This window comes from Corvus brachyrhynchos, unplaced genomic scaffold, assembly GCF_000691975.1.
Source record: "Corvus brachyrhynchos isolate BGI_N302 unplaced genomic scaffold, ASM69197v1 scaffold26, whole genome shotgun sequence".
NCBI lineage: Eukaryota > Metazoa > Chordata > Aves > Passeriformes > Corvidae > Corvus > Corvus brachyrhynchos.
The window spans coordinates 8,742,229-8,756,859 of record NW_008239324.1 but is presented as its reverse complement, the minus strand read 5'-3'; the positions used below and the strand labels follow the sequence as shown (position 1 = coordinate 8,756,859).

At 37.9% G+C, this 14,631-nt stretch overlaps 1 protein-coding gene across 2 annotated transcripts in view; it reads left to right on the top strand.

Annotated features, from left to right (window-relative positions):
- FTO (fat mass and obesity associated) overlaps nucleotides 1–14,631 on the top strand; it is a 191,681-nt gene that overhangs the window by 22,332 nt on the left and 154,718 nt on the right. For both annotated transcript variants that reach the window (XM_017741071.1, XM_017741072.1), the window contains one exon: nucleotides 5,569–5,688. In XM_017741071.1, coding sequence (XP_017596560.1) covers nucleotides 5,569–5,688 — 120 coding nt within the window. The remainder of the gene's footprint in view (nucleotides 1–5,568; nucleotides 5,689–14,631) is intronic.

Here is a 14,631-nt window from a genome sequence, read left to right as displayed (position 1 = left end):
AAAGAGCAGGTAAAATTTTTTAGTTATTTTTTCCTGGTTTGTGTTGAACCAGGTTTTTGCATAATGCCACGGGTGGGACAATTGTGAGTGTGGGCTCTAAAGTATGTTCTGAAGAAAATACACTGGAAATAATTGTGAGGCACATACTTAAGCAGGTCATTTAGTTCTACAAAAGATGCAAGTGTGTTAATGCACTTTGACAGGATTCCACTGATGCTGGCCGTGCTTTTGTGCTTGGACCTGTGCTGTATTTCTACTAAGATAAATTAGAAGCTGTACATAGGTCATTTTCACTCAACTCAAAATGCATATAAAATGTTTAAATTGCTGTCTGCTGAGGAATATAATATTGTGTAGTGCTACTAAAACTTTGTAGAACACATTTTTATCTGTACTGTGTTTACACTGGGTAAAATGGAGCATAGTGTTGGCAAAAGATTTGCGCCCTTGACTTTTACCAAAACAGCTCCTAGGGCAATTTAAAGAAGTCTGATGCATGCAGGGGTTTACAAAACATTAATCAGGCTCAGTCCATAAAACTACACGCATATGTGGTTTGCACAGCAAGGGCCACAGGCACAGCTGGTGTAAATTTGCACGGGTCCTTTAACATCAAAGCCATGTGCTGTTTACATCAGGTGAGAGAGTAGCCCCTGGTGTTTGCAGTCACCTGAATAATTTTGCAATGTGACATACAGGGATGTTTCCTGTTACACATATGGGATATACTGTAACAGCAATCCTTGTTTAGCTTGTACATATTGTGCACTTAGTAGATACATTGGACCTATATTTAATTTGAAAAGAGACTACCCATCCACCTATTTTCTGTTCTTTTTTATTATTTTTTATCCCAGGGTCAAGTCTTCACTTGCTGTTAGAGTGCTACTTAATTTTCATTTATTGCTGCACAAGTAGACAAAATTTCTAGAGGCTTATCTCTATGGTAAATGCCTGTTTCTTTTTCAAACATCACTGAGCTGAAAATATAAAGACCTGTGAAACTAATGCAACTTTTCTTGAATATAAAAGCTTCCTACCTTCTTTCATGCTGCATGATAAGTCTTTGTCTTTTCAGGCACTAATACAGGTTTTAGGTTCAAACTTTATCAGGCAGGTGGAAGAACAAGAGACTTTTGTTTCTTTAAAAAATCAAACTGCTTACTGATGAAAATGAGCCTTTAATTTGACTCTCTTAGTTTGTTAGCAACTTTTAATGCAAAATCAAAATAGCAGAAAAATCCAAATCTCCATAGGATTAATGGAGAACTGCCACCAAATTTCCCAGTTTTGCCTGGGTATTTCTGATATACAGCTTTCTGTGCTATTTATAAACCTCCTTGTGATTTTTTTCTCTTCCTCTGAACCAGAGATCATGAGCTTGAAATGAGATAGTATCTAGAGGTGATGATACTGTTGTATTTTATTTTAAAATATTGTCATAACTGAAGTTCTTCAGTTTAACTCTTATAACTAGATGCAGCCATTCTTCCTGGTTCTTTATCTTCCTGAAATGCTATGGGTTCATTCTTTTTACCCCCCTGCTGGTGCCTCCAAAGCAGTCATCAGAGAACATTAACTAGAACAGAACCATCACAGTACCAAGCTAAAATACAGTAGTTTAGCAGGTTCACAGTCTGTGCTGAAATTAACTGCTCTGCCAAATGAGGCCTGGATGAATTATCTGTGTCTGCTCGAGGGAAAAAGCCTAAGAGTGGGTCTGAAAGAATGAGGAATGATTCTGTGCCTTCACTTTTGTACTCCTGGGCAGGAAAATTGACTTGCTGTGCTGATAAAATGTGTTTGAACTGAGGATCTGAAGCATAGGTGGAGATTTCGGTTTTTTCCAATTTTGTGGTGGGCAGAGAAACCTCTAAAAGAGGATCTGGGGGATGTCCTTACTTGATGTTAGATTTCCCAGAGTTCATTTGTCAGGACCCTGTCTTGGATGTCCTGACAGAGGTATTCCTGTTGAAAAAGTAAGATGCTAACCTGAGGAGGATTTTTGCATCTCTAGCGGGCAGCCAGGTGGAAGTTTAATATTTCTTTAAACCTGGCTTTGTTGTCATGGTCTCCCCCACTAAAACAGCCTTCAAAGGAATATCTGAGTAATTGCAAGGTATGTGCTGTGTGTTAGATGTGTGAGTCACTTCGCTCTCAGTGTGTACTTTGTAGTTGTTAAGTAAAGATAACCTTAATTAAGGGTGTTCACGTGCAGCTTGTCTGAGTAGCTTGTGGGCTTGCAGTATGAACAAATACTTCAGTGGCAGGGGTGTAGCAGGGTGAGCAGATGTAGTTACCTGGCAGCTGTGGAGTACAATAGCCTGACAACTCACACAGTCACAATCAGATTGTTGTTTGGTCAGGAATAATTTGTCCTGAAAGAAATGATCTTGCACAATTCTCTGAATGGCAACCTCTTGCTCCTACTACTACTTTCCTCCTACTTAGCTTTCCAAAACATATACAGCTGCTGAGTATATCCCAAACAGAGCTACACCCGGGGAAAACCATTGGCATCTAAATTCTTTTGAAAGGAACTAAATACTGCTGGACAGATCATGAAAATACTCATACATACAAAAATAAATCTGCAGAAAAGATCTTCACCACCCTGTTCTTCCCATTTCAAAGAAAATTTTTCTTGCTCTGACTAATGTAAAATCTGCTAATAGTTCATGTTGGTGTGAGGTACTTTCAAGGCTTCTGTATTTGCCAACACCAAACTAATGCCCAGATGTTCTCAGTGTAGTAAAACACTAGAGGAAGTCTTCTTAGAGTCATGGGATTGTGTTGAAAATATGGCAGGTTTCAAAGTAAGTACTCAATTTTGAAAGGTAGGGGTTTGTTCTCATCAGGGTATTTGCTCACCTGTGATAATCAGATCCTGATTACCATGATTAGAGACTGAATTGGTTGCCCTGCTGCTTGTGAGGTACAGTCACTTTTGCCTACAACAAACCCATTTTTATGGCAGCAGTAGATAAATTGAGCTTGGAGAGTGCACAGGGAGGTAGAAAGCCTGGGCTAACTGAGTTGAAGGGATGTGGTGTTAGACACTGAGGTCACTGATGAGAAAGGGAGAGGGTGTAGGCATCCAAAGGAAGGATGGTATGTTTTAGCACATTACAGTAAGCTGACAGCATGGTTGGTGGCTGACTAGTATGGCAGAGAGAAAATACAGATCACCTACATGTGTGGCATTTAATAACCAGTACTTTTAAATAATTGACTGAGGAGCATTGCCTCACAAAATGTTAGATGCTACTGTTGGCCTTTTACTACCCAGTATTAACAATAACCTAAAATTGGCCTTTAATCATTGCTGAAAGGACAATTTGAAAATATGTTGAGATTAGACATATGAGGCCTGATTCTGAGCTTACTTGCACAGATGTAAGTCATAAGTGAAAATCAGAAGATGAAAATTATTCCTCAGATACTCAGTCTATATATTTTTATATGTAAATATGTTTAAGCTGTGTTCTCTTCAGTCATGTAAAATGTTTTCTAATGATAACTAAAGTTAGTTCTCATGTATGGGAGTCTCCAAATTAAAACTCTTTGACAAAATCCTTAGCAAGAGCTGTTTACCTGAGAGTTTTGTCAGAGAAGATGAATGTTCTGTAACTTCCGTGCCAATAAGGCTAGAAATGAGCTTTCTGTGTCTCTGCAGTATTTAGTGTTGAGGGTTTTTTTACCAATACAGCTTCTCCTGTGCATGGGAGGAGAGAAGCCAAGAGGAGTGAGTTCCTGCTACAGAAAAAGTTATTACAGAGAGAAATCATGTCACTCTTGCCTCATCAAGTTAATTTTCTTTCTCAGAATCAACAATTACCTGTTCAGAGGTCATAGTTCAGAGCAGTCACTTGTCAAGCAGATTGGTGGCCACCTTGGAGGCTAAAACATTGTTTTTCTCCCCAACCCCAATTTATTAACCCAGGTTAGAGCTAAACAGAGATGCTGTGAGATGAATGCAGAGCAGAGTTTCATAGCTTTATTAGATGGCAGTCCACATCATTTAGCAGCCTCTTGTTGCAATTAGGTACACACTGACCTCTGATGAGACCAGCTAATCCTGCAGAAAATGAATTAGTTTGTTGCTATACTTTGTCTTAGACCTAAAAAGCAGCTCTTGTATGGCAAATTATATATATTGTGTATAGGATCAAGATACATTTAAATTTTTGCTAATACGCCAGATTGCAGTTAGAGTGAAATTACATACATTATTGTAGCAAATCAATATGACTAGTTAAAAATCAGATTGACTGAAATAGACCTATGATGAGACATATTTTAACATTGATTTTAATAAAAAGGTTTTTTTTTTCATTGATTAATGGCCTCATGATTAATTTCATGGAGCCTGTTTTCCAAATATCACGTGGTAGAGGCCAAAAAAACACAAAAAGAAGTGGAGAGAGAGAGAAAAGAAAAGTTCTTAAAATTCTAACTGAATAATGATACGCTCAGCTTTCCCAAAGCTGCACATACTGATTTTTTTACCTTTTTTTACCAAACCATAACTGGATCCTTCATACCTTGTTAATATTATAGAGGAAGCAAAGTTTCCTTCAGCTTTTTTTTTTTTTTTTAGGAAGGATGTCATCAAACTTCTGTGCTAAAAAGTCGCCAGCTAGCAGTCGGGTTTTTTAGAAACACTTTAAGGTCTGTGTCTGCCAACTAATCATGTTGTATTTTACTAACATATGTGCTTTAATATTCTTTTTATACACTGAAAATGTAAGTATTTTTTATTGTAATCTTTAACATATTGACCAAACCTTTAGTTAATGTTAACTGGACCACTTTCAGATTTCTGTAGCTGTTCAGTTTTCTCTTGTAGGAAAGGAAGCATTAGGTGACAGCTTTGGGCAGTTTTCTTTATTCTTTCCCCTTGGTTGTCTTTGTTTGCATCATCAGAGTTGAGCAGGGATAAACAAATCTTCTTTGTGGTACAAATAATGATTAAAGCAGCTTTGAACTCAGTGTGAAACGTAACTACCACAACAAAGATAAATATGGAATTCTAAAGACCAGAACTATGGATTACTCTTAAAGAAAAGCAGCATCTCTGGTAACTGGGTTGTCTGGTGAAGGATGAGACGCTGTGATTCCTTGTAGTGCCACCCTCTCATTCCACAGCAACTGGGCTGCATTCTAGCAGTGTTATTACTGCAAGTTTTTTTCAATCTTTTATGACTGAAACAATTTGAAACCCACAGTGTTAATCACGATAAGGCAGAGTTGGTGCATATTTGGCTGAATTGTGAGTAAACTGGAATTTTTAATGTTTGTTGTGCATGTACAACATGTGAAAAACAGAGGAAAAAAAGAGAGTTGAGTTTTGCACCTCTCTGGGTTTGAAGAGAGTAGCTCAGGTCACAAATTGATGTGGAATAGAAATAAACAGCTGGGTGTAAGGGTGTGTTTAGAAATGACTACTTTGGTGACTGCTCCTTTTCTGTGGGGCTGTTCAGGTATAGCTGGATTCTTGCATTACCCCATTCCTGCCCCAGATAATGACCATGGATGTTTATGGTGCAGTATGTTTTTATCTTGCAGGTCGAATTTGAGTGGCTTAGACAGTTTTGGTTCCAAGGCAAGAGGTATTTGAAGTGCACTGATTGGTGGCTTAAGCCTATGGCTAAATTGGAAGAATTTTGGAGAAAAATGGAGATTATGGTAAGTACTAGTTCTAAAGTCTAAAGCCTCTAGGGCTTAATTCTGAGAGCACTCACAATTATGTTTTTAATTGTACTGAAGTAATGGGTTTTAGACTTTATTCAGAACATATGAGAAGCAGAATCAATGTCAGCCTTTCACTGTCTCCTCTTACTTTTATCCCCCAGTAGCTAGAAAAAATGTGAGCAAAATCAGATCCAAACCCCCAGGATTTTAGTTAGCTCTTGACTTTGCTTGTTTTTAAAGTTTGAAAGCCTCGTAAAAGCCTCATATGAGCCTTTTAGAGCCTCATAAGATGACAGCCATATATTACACCACACAAATGCTGTGCACTGTCAACTTTTTTGTACAACACCCAGATAGACAACAGTGCTAATGACAACAGTGGTGCATGTGTCTGAGGAAAGTTGAGCACAAAATTGGTGATCTGGAAGTACAACTGTCTGTGGTCCACCTGCACAGATAGACCATAGCCAGAACCTGCACGAGGGGATTATTTCAACAACAAATGTAATAATGTTTTCTGGGTACTTCAAAGTACATGATGCATTCCTTGAAAATGGATTCAGTGCCAAACACTGTCATCCTGTTGCTGCTGCTGTCCATGTAGAGCCTGAGGTGAGAGACTGTGCTGTCAAAGTTTTCAAAGCGGTTGTCAGCATGCCTGTTTCTGGATTTGCACTCAGAAGGGGCTGGCAAACCCATGGTGCTCCTCTCCAACCCTCTGCATCAGAAGCTGCTTCTTGGTCACTTCTGCTGGTCACAGCATAAAGCCTTGTTTGCCTGTACTGGCTTGGAAGAGTTTGTATTGTAGCTGAGGGTGCTGAGCGTGATTTTTATCAGGGGTGTGTTTGAGGCTCTGGAGACGTGGTGCAACAAGAACGTGTTCTTGAGTCTCGCTGGAAGTGTTGTGATTCAGCTGCTCAAATGTATTGTGAGCTTCTCCAGCAATGTCTGGTTTCAGACTTGGAAAACATGCCTGGAAAAATGCAACTTCCAGTTGGGGAATCAGTTGCCACAAGAAATCAGTGAACATTGAATTTTCCTACAAAAGGAGAAAAAATAAAACTTGCTTATGTGGGGGGTTTTTGTCTCATTTTTATGTTCTTCTGTGCTCATATTTTTGAACGACCCTTATAATTTAAAAAAAATCTTTTGGTTTGTTTTTCTTTCAAATGACAACTTACTCTCTTGTAATACAGGCTTAGATGAGGTAGAGACAAGAACGGTTGATATTTTATATCCATTGTGTGTTGAAAACATGGAAAAACAGCAAACTCTGGAACTCTCAAGGGTTAGGTTTTCTGCAATTGGTGTGACATTGCCATGTGTCTCTAATTAGAAACATGGTGGCGTCAGTGTATCTCCTTTCAACAGGCCTCAGGATGATATTTATCAGCAAACCGAAGCTTGGGCCAAGACAGAAGCTGCTTCTAATTTAAATTTTAAGAATTGCTTTAATGTTTTATGACTTATAACATATTAATCACAATTAATTTCAGCTATTGGAGGAGACAGAAGAGAATGTTAATTGAGAATGTCTGTTTTGTTGAGTCTCTCAGTAAATTTGATGCTCGCGGTGTTCGGGCCCCGGCGCTGGGTGTATTTTTGGGGCCGTAACCCGCGTTTTGCGCTGCGCCGTTTCGCAGGGCGCCATTAGGGGGCAATGTTGAGCCGCAGTTCCCAGGCGCGGCCTCGGTAAAAACCCCTCGAAATGCGGCATTAACATCCAGAATTATCCCTGTTGCTCCAAGTTAGCCGTAATCTCTAAGATTCCATAACACAGGAAATCAATTGCGGGTTAACAAATTCAACAGCAATTTAACATAAAAAGTGCAGTGTTTTGGTGCATGCTTAGCTTCCACAGCTAAGTTAAATCACAAGGGTGTTTTTGAAGGTACCCAGTAGTCTACAGTGGATGGTTTCTTTTCCTCCAAATTTATAATTTTAGCTGGATGATTCTTAGGGAAAAAAAAAAAAAGAGAGAATAATGTAAAATGCTAAAAGTAAAAATGTCTTAGAATTGTTGGTCTTGTTTTGGAAGAATTTTGCTATTTAAAAGGAATTATTTCTTAAAATATTTAAGCAATCTATTTTTCCTTTGTGTGTGAGCTGAACAATTGTTGACGTAGTTTTTTTATATGTGTGTCTAGAGTGATAGAAAAGTCAGTCTTGGTGTCAGTCTGTGCCTTTTTAAAATTTTTCCCCTTGTTTAGTAAAGCAGCTATAAAGAAGAAAAGAAAGTTTCCAAAATTATCTCTGATTCTGCTAATTGTAATTACTCTTCTGTCACAGCAGAGTATGATATTGCAGGAAGTTCAGCCCAGTGTCTTCAGACCTGTGGGCTTTATTTAATATTTTTGTACATTATAGCAAGCACACAATTTTATCATAATGTTTATTCCTGGCATTTCTTTCCCTGAGGGTAGTTTTACTTGGAGCTCACTCTTGTGATGTAAATGTTAAACCTTTCATTTGAATGACATTCTGATAAAACATCACATTTCCCACAATATTACCTCATGAATTTATGAGCCATTAAATCCAAAGCAGTTTAACCAATCTTCCTTTTTTTTTCCCTCCCATGAAAATATGAAGGCTATTCATATGTTGGAGGGGTTTTTTTTTTAAAAGTCATCCAAGATTAACACATTATCGCCTGCAACATCAGGATAAATGCTTGCAGAATTCAAAGGGAGAGTTACCATTTGAAAAAAGACCGTACAAGCTTTGCTTTCTGGGTAAAGAGAAGTCTGAAAAGCTGAAATCTCATGTGATGTGAGCAAGTCTTGCTGTAGCTGTTCTGAGATTCAGTGGAGAGACAATTTGTCTCTCAGGGTCTGATATCATGCAAACCTTGCAATCTGACATTTATTTTAGCTATGAAAATCTGTAACCACCACACCAAATCTGTAAGAACTGCAGAAGTCCGACAGCCTTTTTTTGGGTATTTTGTTTTAGGTTGATTCCCATTAGGAAAGTAAAATGTAAATCAATGAAATTATTTTTGTTTGTGGAATGAAAAGTAAACATATGTGGCTACACTTGCACGTTGAATTTTTGAAGGTTTTTTTAAACATATCTAGTGTTCCTTAAAAAAAAAAAAAAAAGGCCCTTATAGTGCTATATGGTGTGAATTGTATTTCCTGCTTTGACAGTCCATTTAGCAATGTAGCAATGTATTTATATGGCAGTTGGCCTTAATAACCTTTATTGACTTTAGTGGGTAAGAGCCAAGACTGGTATTATTAAAATGTATCAATTTCATTGCAGTATAAAATCACAACATATATAATTATGTTAGGTAGGCTAGGCTCCATTTAATCCCACTTATTTATGCAGGAATTTGGCAAGACAAAAGAAAGTGTGGAACTGAAATGTAGAGAAAAGTGTGAGTGGCTTGGAGTTGCATTTAACAGCACAACTGTCTGCCTACAGTGAAGGGACTGCTTGAAGGAATGAAACATAGATCTTGAGGAAGTAATTTCTTAATGGGATAACTAAAACACAAGTAATTTGTTTCACTTATTGGCATCTTAAAATAGAGCTGATGATAATGAAATGCAGCACACCTTTTAATTTGTAGTAGTGCAAAAGCAGAAGCGTGCACACTCCGTGTAAGTAGAATGATCAAAGTGGCATTTCATGCAGACTGGTATCTTTCTGCACAACTTTCATCTTGATTTGTAAAACTTTTTAAAAACTATCTCTAGTCTTGTTATTACTGTTACTCTCAATAACAAGCTTTTAATCAGTTTATACAACTGAATTGAAATCAGAGCAAGGCTATTTTCTTGTAAAATTATTTTTCTTTCCTTTTTGAGGTCTATTTCATTATTTGCTCCTATTGCTATATATGAAGTATGTCATAGTTCCAGCTATAAGCCACTACTGTCAGGGGCTTACAGCCTGACAGTTAGAATTGAGTCTACGCTGAAACTTGAGCTACAAAATCTCAGCCCAGAGCCTTTTTTTTTTCCAAATTAAAGCAAGGGTTTAAATATGTATTTAAATCAGAGCATTTCAGTTCCCAGATAACCATGAAAAGCTCTAAGAAAAAATATGCTTTTACAAGGAATTCTCCTAGCTTTTGTAGACTTTGGCACTTTAAACAACTAACCAATTATTTTTAAAAAAATAGATAATGGGATCACAAACAGGCTGGTTGGTTGTTTAGCTTCTTTCAGAAATTGCATAGCAACTTAACTGACATTTGAATTGGTTTGACCTTGTCAGCCAAAATTCCAGGAACTCTGAGGTATTATTTTAATTTCTCTTCTGGTTTTCCCGTTGTGCTCAGATATTGCAGTGTCACACTTTATTGGAGGGCCATGTGGCGATGGGTGATCGGATTTGCCTAATGAGCTGTGAAATGTAGGTACAACATGGCAGCTCGAAGACCCAAATTTTGCCTGTATTTCTTGTCTTTTGGGGCTTTCCTTATCTGTTTAGGCCAGAGCCTTCAAATAAATGTATTTTTGTCAGGTTATATTTTATGTACACTGGGAGTCAGATGTTTCTGGAAATGTATCTTTTATCTTAAACAACAACAACAAAACCTGATCCTGGAGACTTATTTTTCTTTTTTTTTTTTTCTTTTTCCTTCTTTTTCTGGCAATAATTTCTTTGACCTCAATATTTTTAGCTGTCAGAAATGGGAGAAAGGATTTAGCATTGTCTGTAGTAGAATCACAATGAATCTGTAAAAAGAAAAAAATAAGTAAAGTTGTATTGCACATCTTTCAGGAAAAAAATTATTTACAATTCTGAGGGAATTCAGACTTAAGCTTCCAAAACAACATGTGTGCTGAAAGCACAAAAGACTGTGTTTATGATTCTCTTTGAAGTGTTTCTGCAACAGGATAAGGAAAATTTTAGAAACTGTCTGATAGTGTTCAGGGTAAATACTTAAACCCCTTTAGAGAATTTCACACACAGATACTGTGCAGCAGAAAAAAGGATACTTATGTTTCCTAAAGCTGCTACAGCCTACAGCTTTGTACTTAAAGACAGAGGTGTTGAATAGAATTCTTCTGAGGATACATCCAGTGACAATATCTACAGGAACATCAGAGTAAACCAGTGGATAGCACTTTCTATTTTTAACCCTTACGTGAGCTGGTTGAGATCTGAGCTGCGTTGATGTGAACCATTATAACATTTCTGTTATAAACTGGAATTGTTCAAGGGGCAGCCTTCCCACTCCGACAGCATTCTGGGAAAATCACTCTGACAACATTGAGGTGATAATGTGCACTGGCATAAGCCAGCAGAAGTTTAGGACAATTTACGTCCTGTGGGGCAGTGAGGTGCATTTCTGATGGCCCACGTGGGAGAACCATGGATGGGTTGTGTAGCTGTGCCCATGGTGTGGTCTTGCCTCTGCCTTCCCCTCCAGGTGGATTTGCACCTGAGTTACAAATTTGACATTTGTAGGTGTTCTTGTGCATACAGCTGATCTTGGTGAGCTGCAGTTTTGGATAACTAGAATTCTATTGTCTTGTACTTAATTCTTACTGTAACAGGGCTTCTTTTGTGATCTTCACTCTATTTTTATACTCTTGGATGTATACAGTTGTGTGTACTAAATACCTGCACTTGTGTGTAAAATGTGAAGAGCTCTGTGTTAGTATTTAAGGCATAAATGCACATACCACAATCAGCAGAAATCAAAATTGTGCAGATAGGTTATTCCCAGTCTTGTGTTTGAATTGTGTAAATTGGTCTCTATGTCTGAGCTGAGACTGTGGCTTAAACAGGTTTCTTTCTCCTCCACCACATGTTATAAGTTTTCCCATAGTGGATAGAGCACCAGAGCTGATGCACAGTGTGACTGTATGTGTGTGTACACGCTCTACACACAAATCCATACACACCCATACTGGGGATTTGAACTGTGATGATCTAATTAACTTCTTTATGTGACTTCTGAATCATATAAACTTAAATTTAGAGAAAAGGCGTTTATAGGGAATGAGCACTGGGGTCAACTGCTTGCAGTTCTTTGCAGCAGGAAAAACATAGGAAAAGAGTTTAGAGAGCATTAGAATGCATTTGGCGGTACTGCAAGTTTCCCTGGGTCTGACAGGGAGGGAAAACCTCAGATCATGGTTCCTGCTGCATCCTTGTGAATCCACTGTCAATCCTGGAAGGATATTTTAGAACCTAGTCTTGCCACCCTTTTATTGTTGATGGGAACTATGTTGTTGGAAGCTATGCTGATTTCAGTGAAAGCAGAGTCAGTGTGGTGGGGCTGGTGTAGACTGTATAAAACTGTGTGCTGTTTCCACCATTGTCCCCCCAGAACCTTGGATGGACATACAGTAGAATAACAAAAGATCTTTGTATCAATAGTATGTTTATTGAGCCTTATTATTTATTGGGGAAATAATGATGCTGTAGTATTGAGCTATTGTTTTACCAGTCTCATTATTCTTTGCAAAGCCTTTCACAAGAGCATGGAGTGCCAGGACAAGGGGGAATGGTTTTAAACTGACAGAGGGCAGGTTTTGTTTGGATATTAGGAAGAAATTGTTTACTGTGAGGCTGTCAAGGCCCTGGCACAGGTTGTCCGGAGAAGCTGTGGCTGCCCCATCCCTGGAAGTGTTCAGGGCCAATTTGGACAGGGCTTGGAGCAACCTGGGATAGTGGAAGGTGTCCCTGCCCATGGGGGATGGAACTAAATTGTCTTTAAGGTACCTTCCAAGCCAGAAGATTCTATGATATGCTTTAATGTTCTCAGAAATCTATTTCTTAGTAGAAAAACTGCATAAAAGACCACATTTGAACACTGAGAATAGTGTTTCTTGAAAATAAATTAATCTGTGTTTTTAGAATTTATGTTATGTGGTATGTAAAAATTGATTAATGATTACCAATATTTAAAATTATATCTAGTTCTCATTTATTCAATCCTAGAAGTGATCAGATACAGAGCATATGGATTTGTATTTGTGTATATATGTTTATGGACATGCTACACAGAAAAAAAAAAGGATTTGGCTTGGTGTTAGAACTGTGAATTACAGTGGTTTGGCAGGAATAATTTGTACTGTGATTGTTATAAACTAGGGTAAGTTGTGATTTTGAAGGAAAGTGAAAGCAAATGGCAGTATGACTAAAATGTCACCATCTACATTGCTGTATGTTTTTTAATACAGCTAGTGTTGCTAAATGTGGTTTTACTGCTATTGTATTTTAGTGGCTCTGTAACCACTATAAAATAGAATACAGCTGCTTTTCTTTCCAAATGGCTTTGGTAGGCAAGGGAGGTTGACATCTTCTGAAAAGCTGCTGTTGCTGCATCGATACCTTTTCTTTCCTATCTGATCATCAGTCCTTCTAATTCCTGACAAGATCATGGCTGAACAGTATTTTTGTAATGTGTTCTTTAACAGTTACTTCATCTTTGCTCAAAATTGCAGCTTTCATTTTATACATTATGAAATGAAACTTGGCTTCAGAAGTTGCTATGGAGAGCATTATGCCCTGATGAATTAGGTGCTAATTCTTTTACTGACCCTCTGTTTAACTTGTGCAAGTAACTTAGGTGTGGTTTTCAAAATCAGTCTGGCAATCAAAACATTGAGGTCTTACTTTGGTTTTAGATTGCAGACAATTTCTGATCTGAAATTCCTCCTCAGTTAGATGAGGCTATGTTTTTTTCTGTATCTGACAATTACTTTTGGCTATGTCCTAGGGAGAGAACATCCTGCATTTGAAGGAAACCAACAAATTTCTGCCTCCCCATATCATGATTGCAAAGTGTAGATGGGGCCACATAGGAGCTTTTTTTTTTTTTTTTTTTTCAGATGGGCAAATTCTGTCTAAGAAGAGTTTACTGTGTTTTGGCTGACCCTGATTGTCTCCAGGCAGTTCCCAGGTCTAGTTCTCAGGAGCTTTTGTGTGAATCTTTTTTGCACTTTCTGTTTGTCACTACTCATGCTTCTGCTTAATGATCCTGAAGCTGCAGATATAATAATGTTTACTATTCTGCAGTAGGTAGATAATTACTGGTTTTTCTCAAATGTTACAAGTGAACATCAGATTTTGGCAGTTTTCCTTGGACTGCTAGTCAGTCTGAAATCTATATAATTTTCACAACAGAGGCACTAATATAAAGTGTAGCAAATCTTTTAAATTATTCCAGTAAAATAATGTGATTGTTTATCACAATCAGACTAGTTTTCATAGGACTCATTTTGAATTTCTGTAATAGAGTAGAACCATTAACGGGATGGTGAGAAGAGGACAGATTGTTGCTGGGGGACAGGCATGCCATCAGTGGAGCTGTGCTCAAGATGAATCCAGCTCGTGCTTAGCATGCAGTGATCCACAAAGTGCACTGTTAATAGCTGGGAATAGTGCATCAGTTCATGTTGTCTAGCTGCCTAGGGATCAATGTCATTGTGTAATAAACTGCAGTGATTATTTTTATGTGTCTGTGTATATATGTATGCATATATACACTGCTAATAATTACATTTTAGCTCAATCTTCAAGCTGTGTCCTACATGCTAATGGATTCGAGCTTCACCAGCTATCTAGAAAGTCAATTGTTTTGTGATGTTGTGGTGGGACTCAGCTTGGATAACTGAATTATAAGACTTTTTTTGTAATTCAGACACATGGCAGAGTAAATTAACTCGTTGTGATCCTTTTGGTCTCCTTCTGTCCAATGTCATGCTTCCATTTCATGAAATAGAAATCATGTGCTGAAATCATTTGCGGTAGTAGGACCACAAAATTCACTCTTTTGCTCAAAAGTAACGATTGGGTTTGTTGCTGATGGATGATAGAAATTATTTTAAGATTAGTCTGTACAAAGCAGTTTATGCTGATGCTGTGTAGTCCCACACAGAGGTGGTACTTTTCAGACTTCCATGAGGTTATAGAAAATCTGAAAGTCAGCAGAGCCTTACATTTCTTCATGTCTTCACTTAT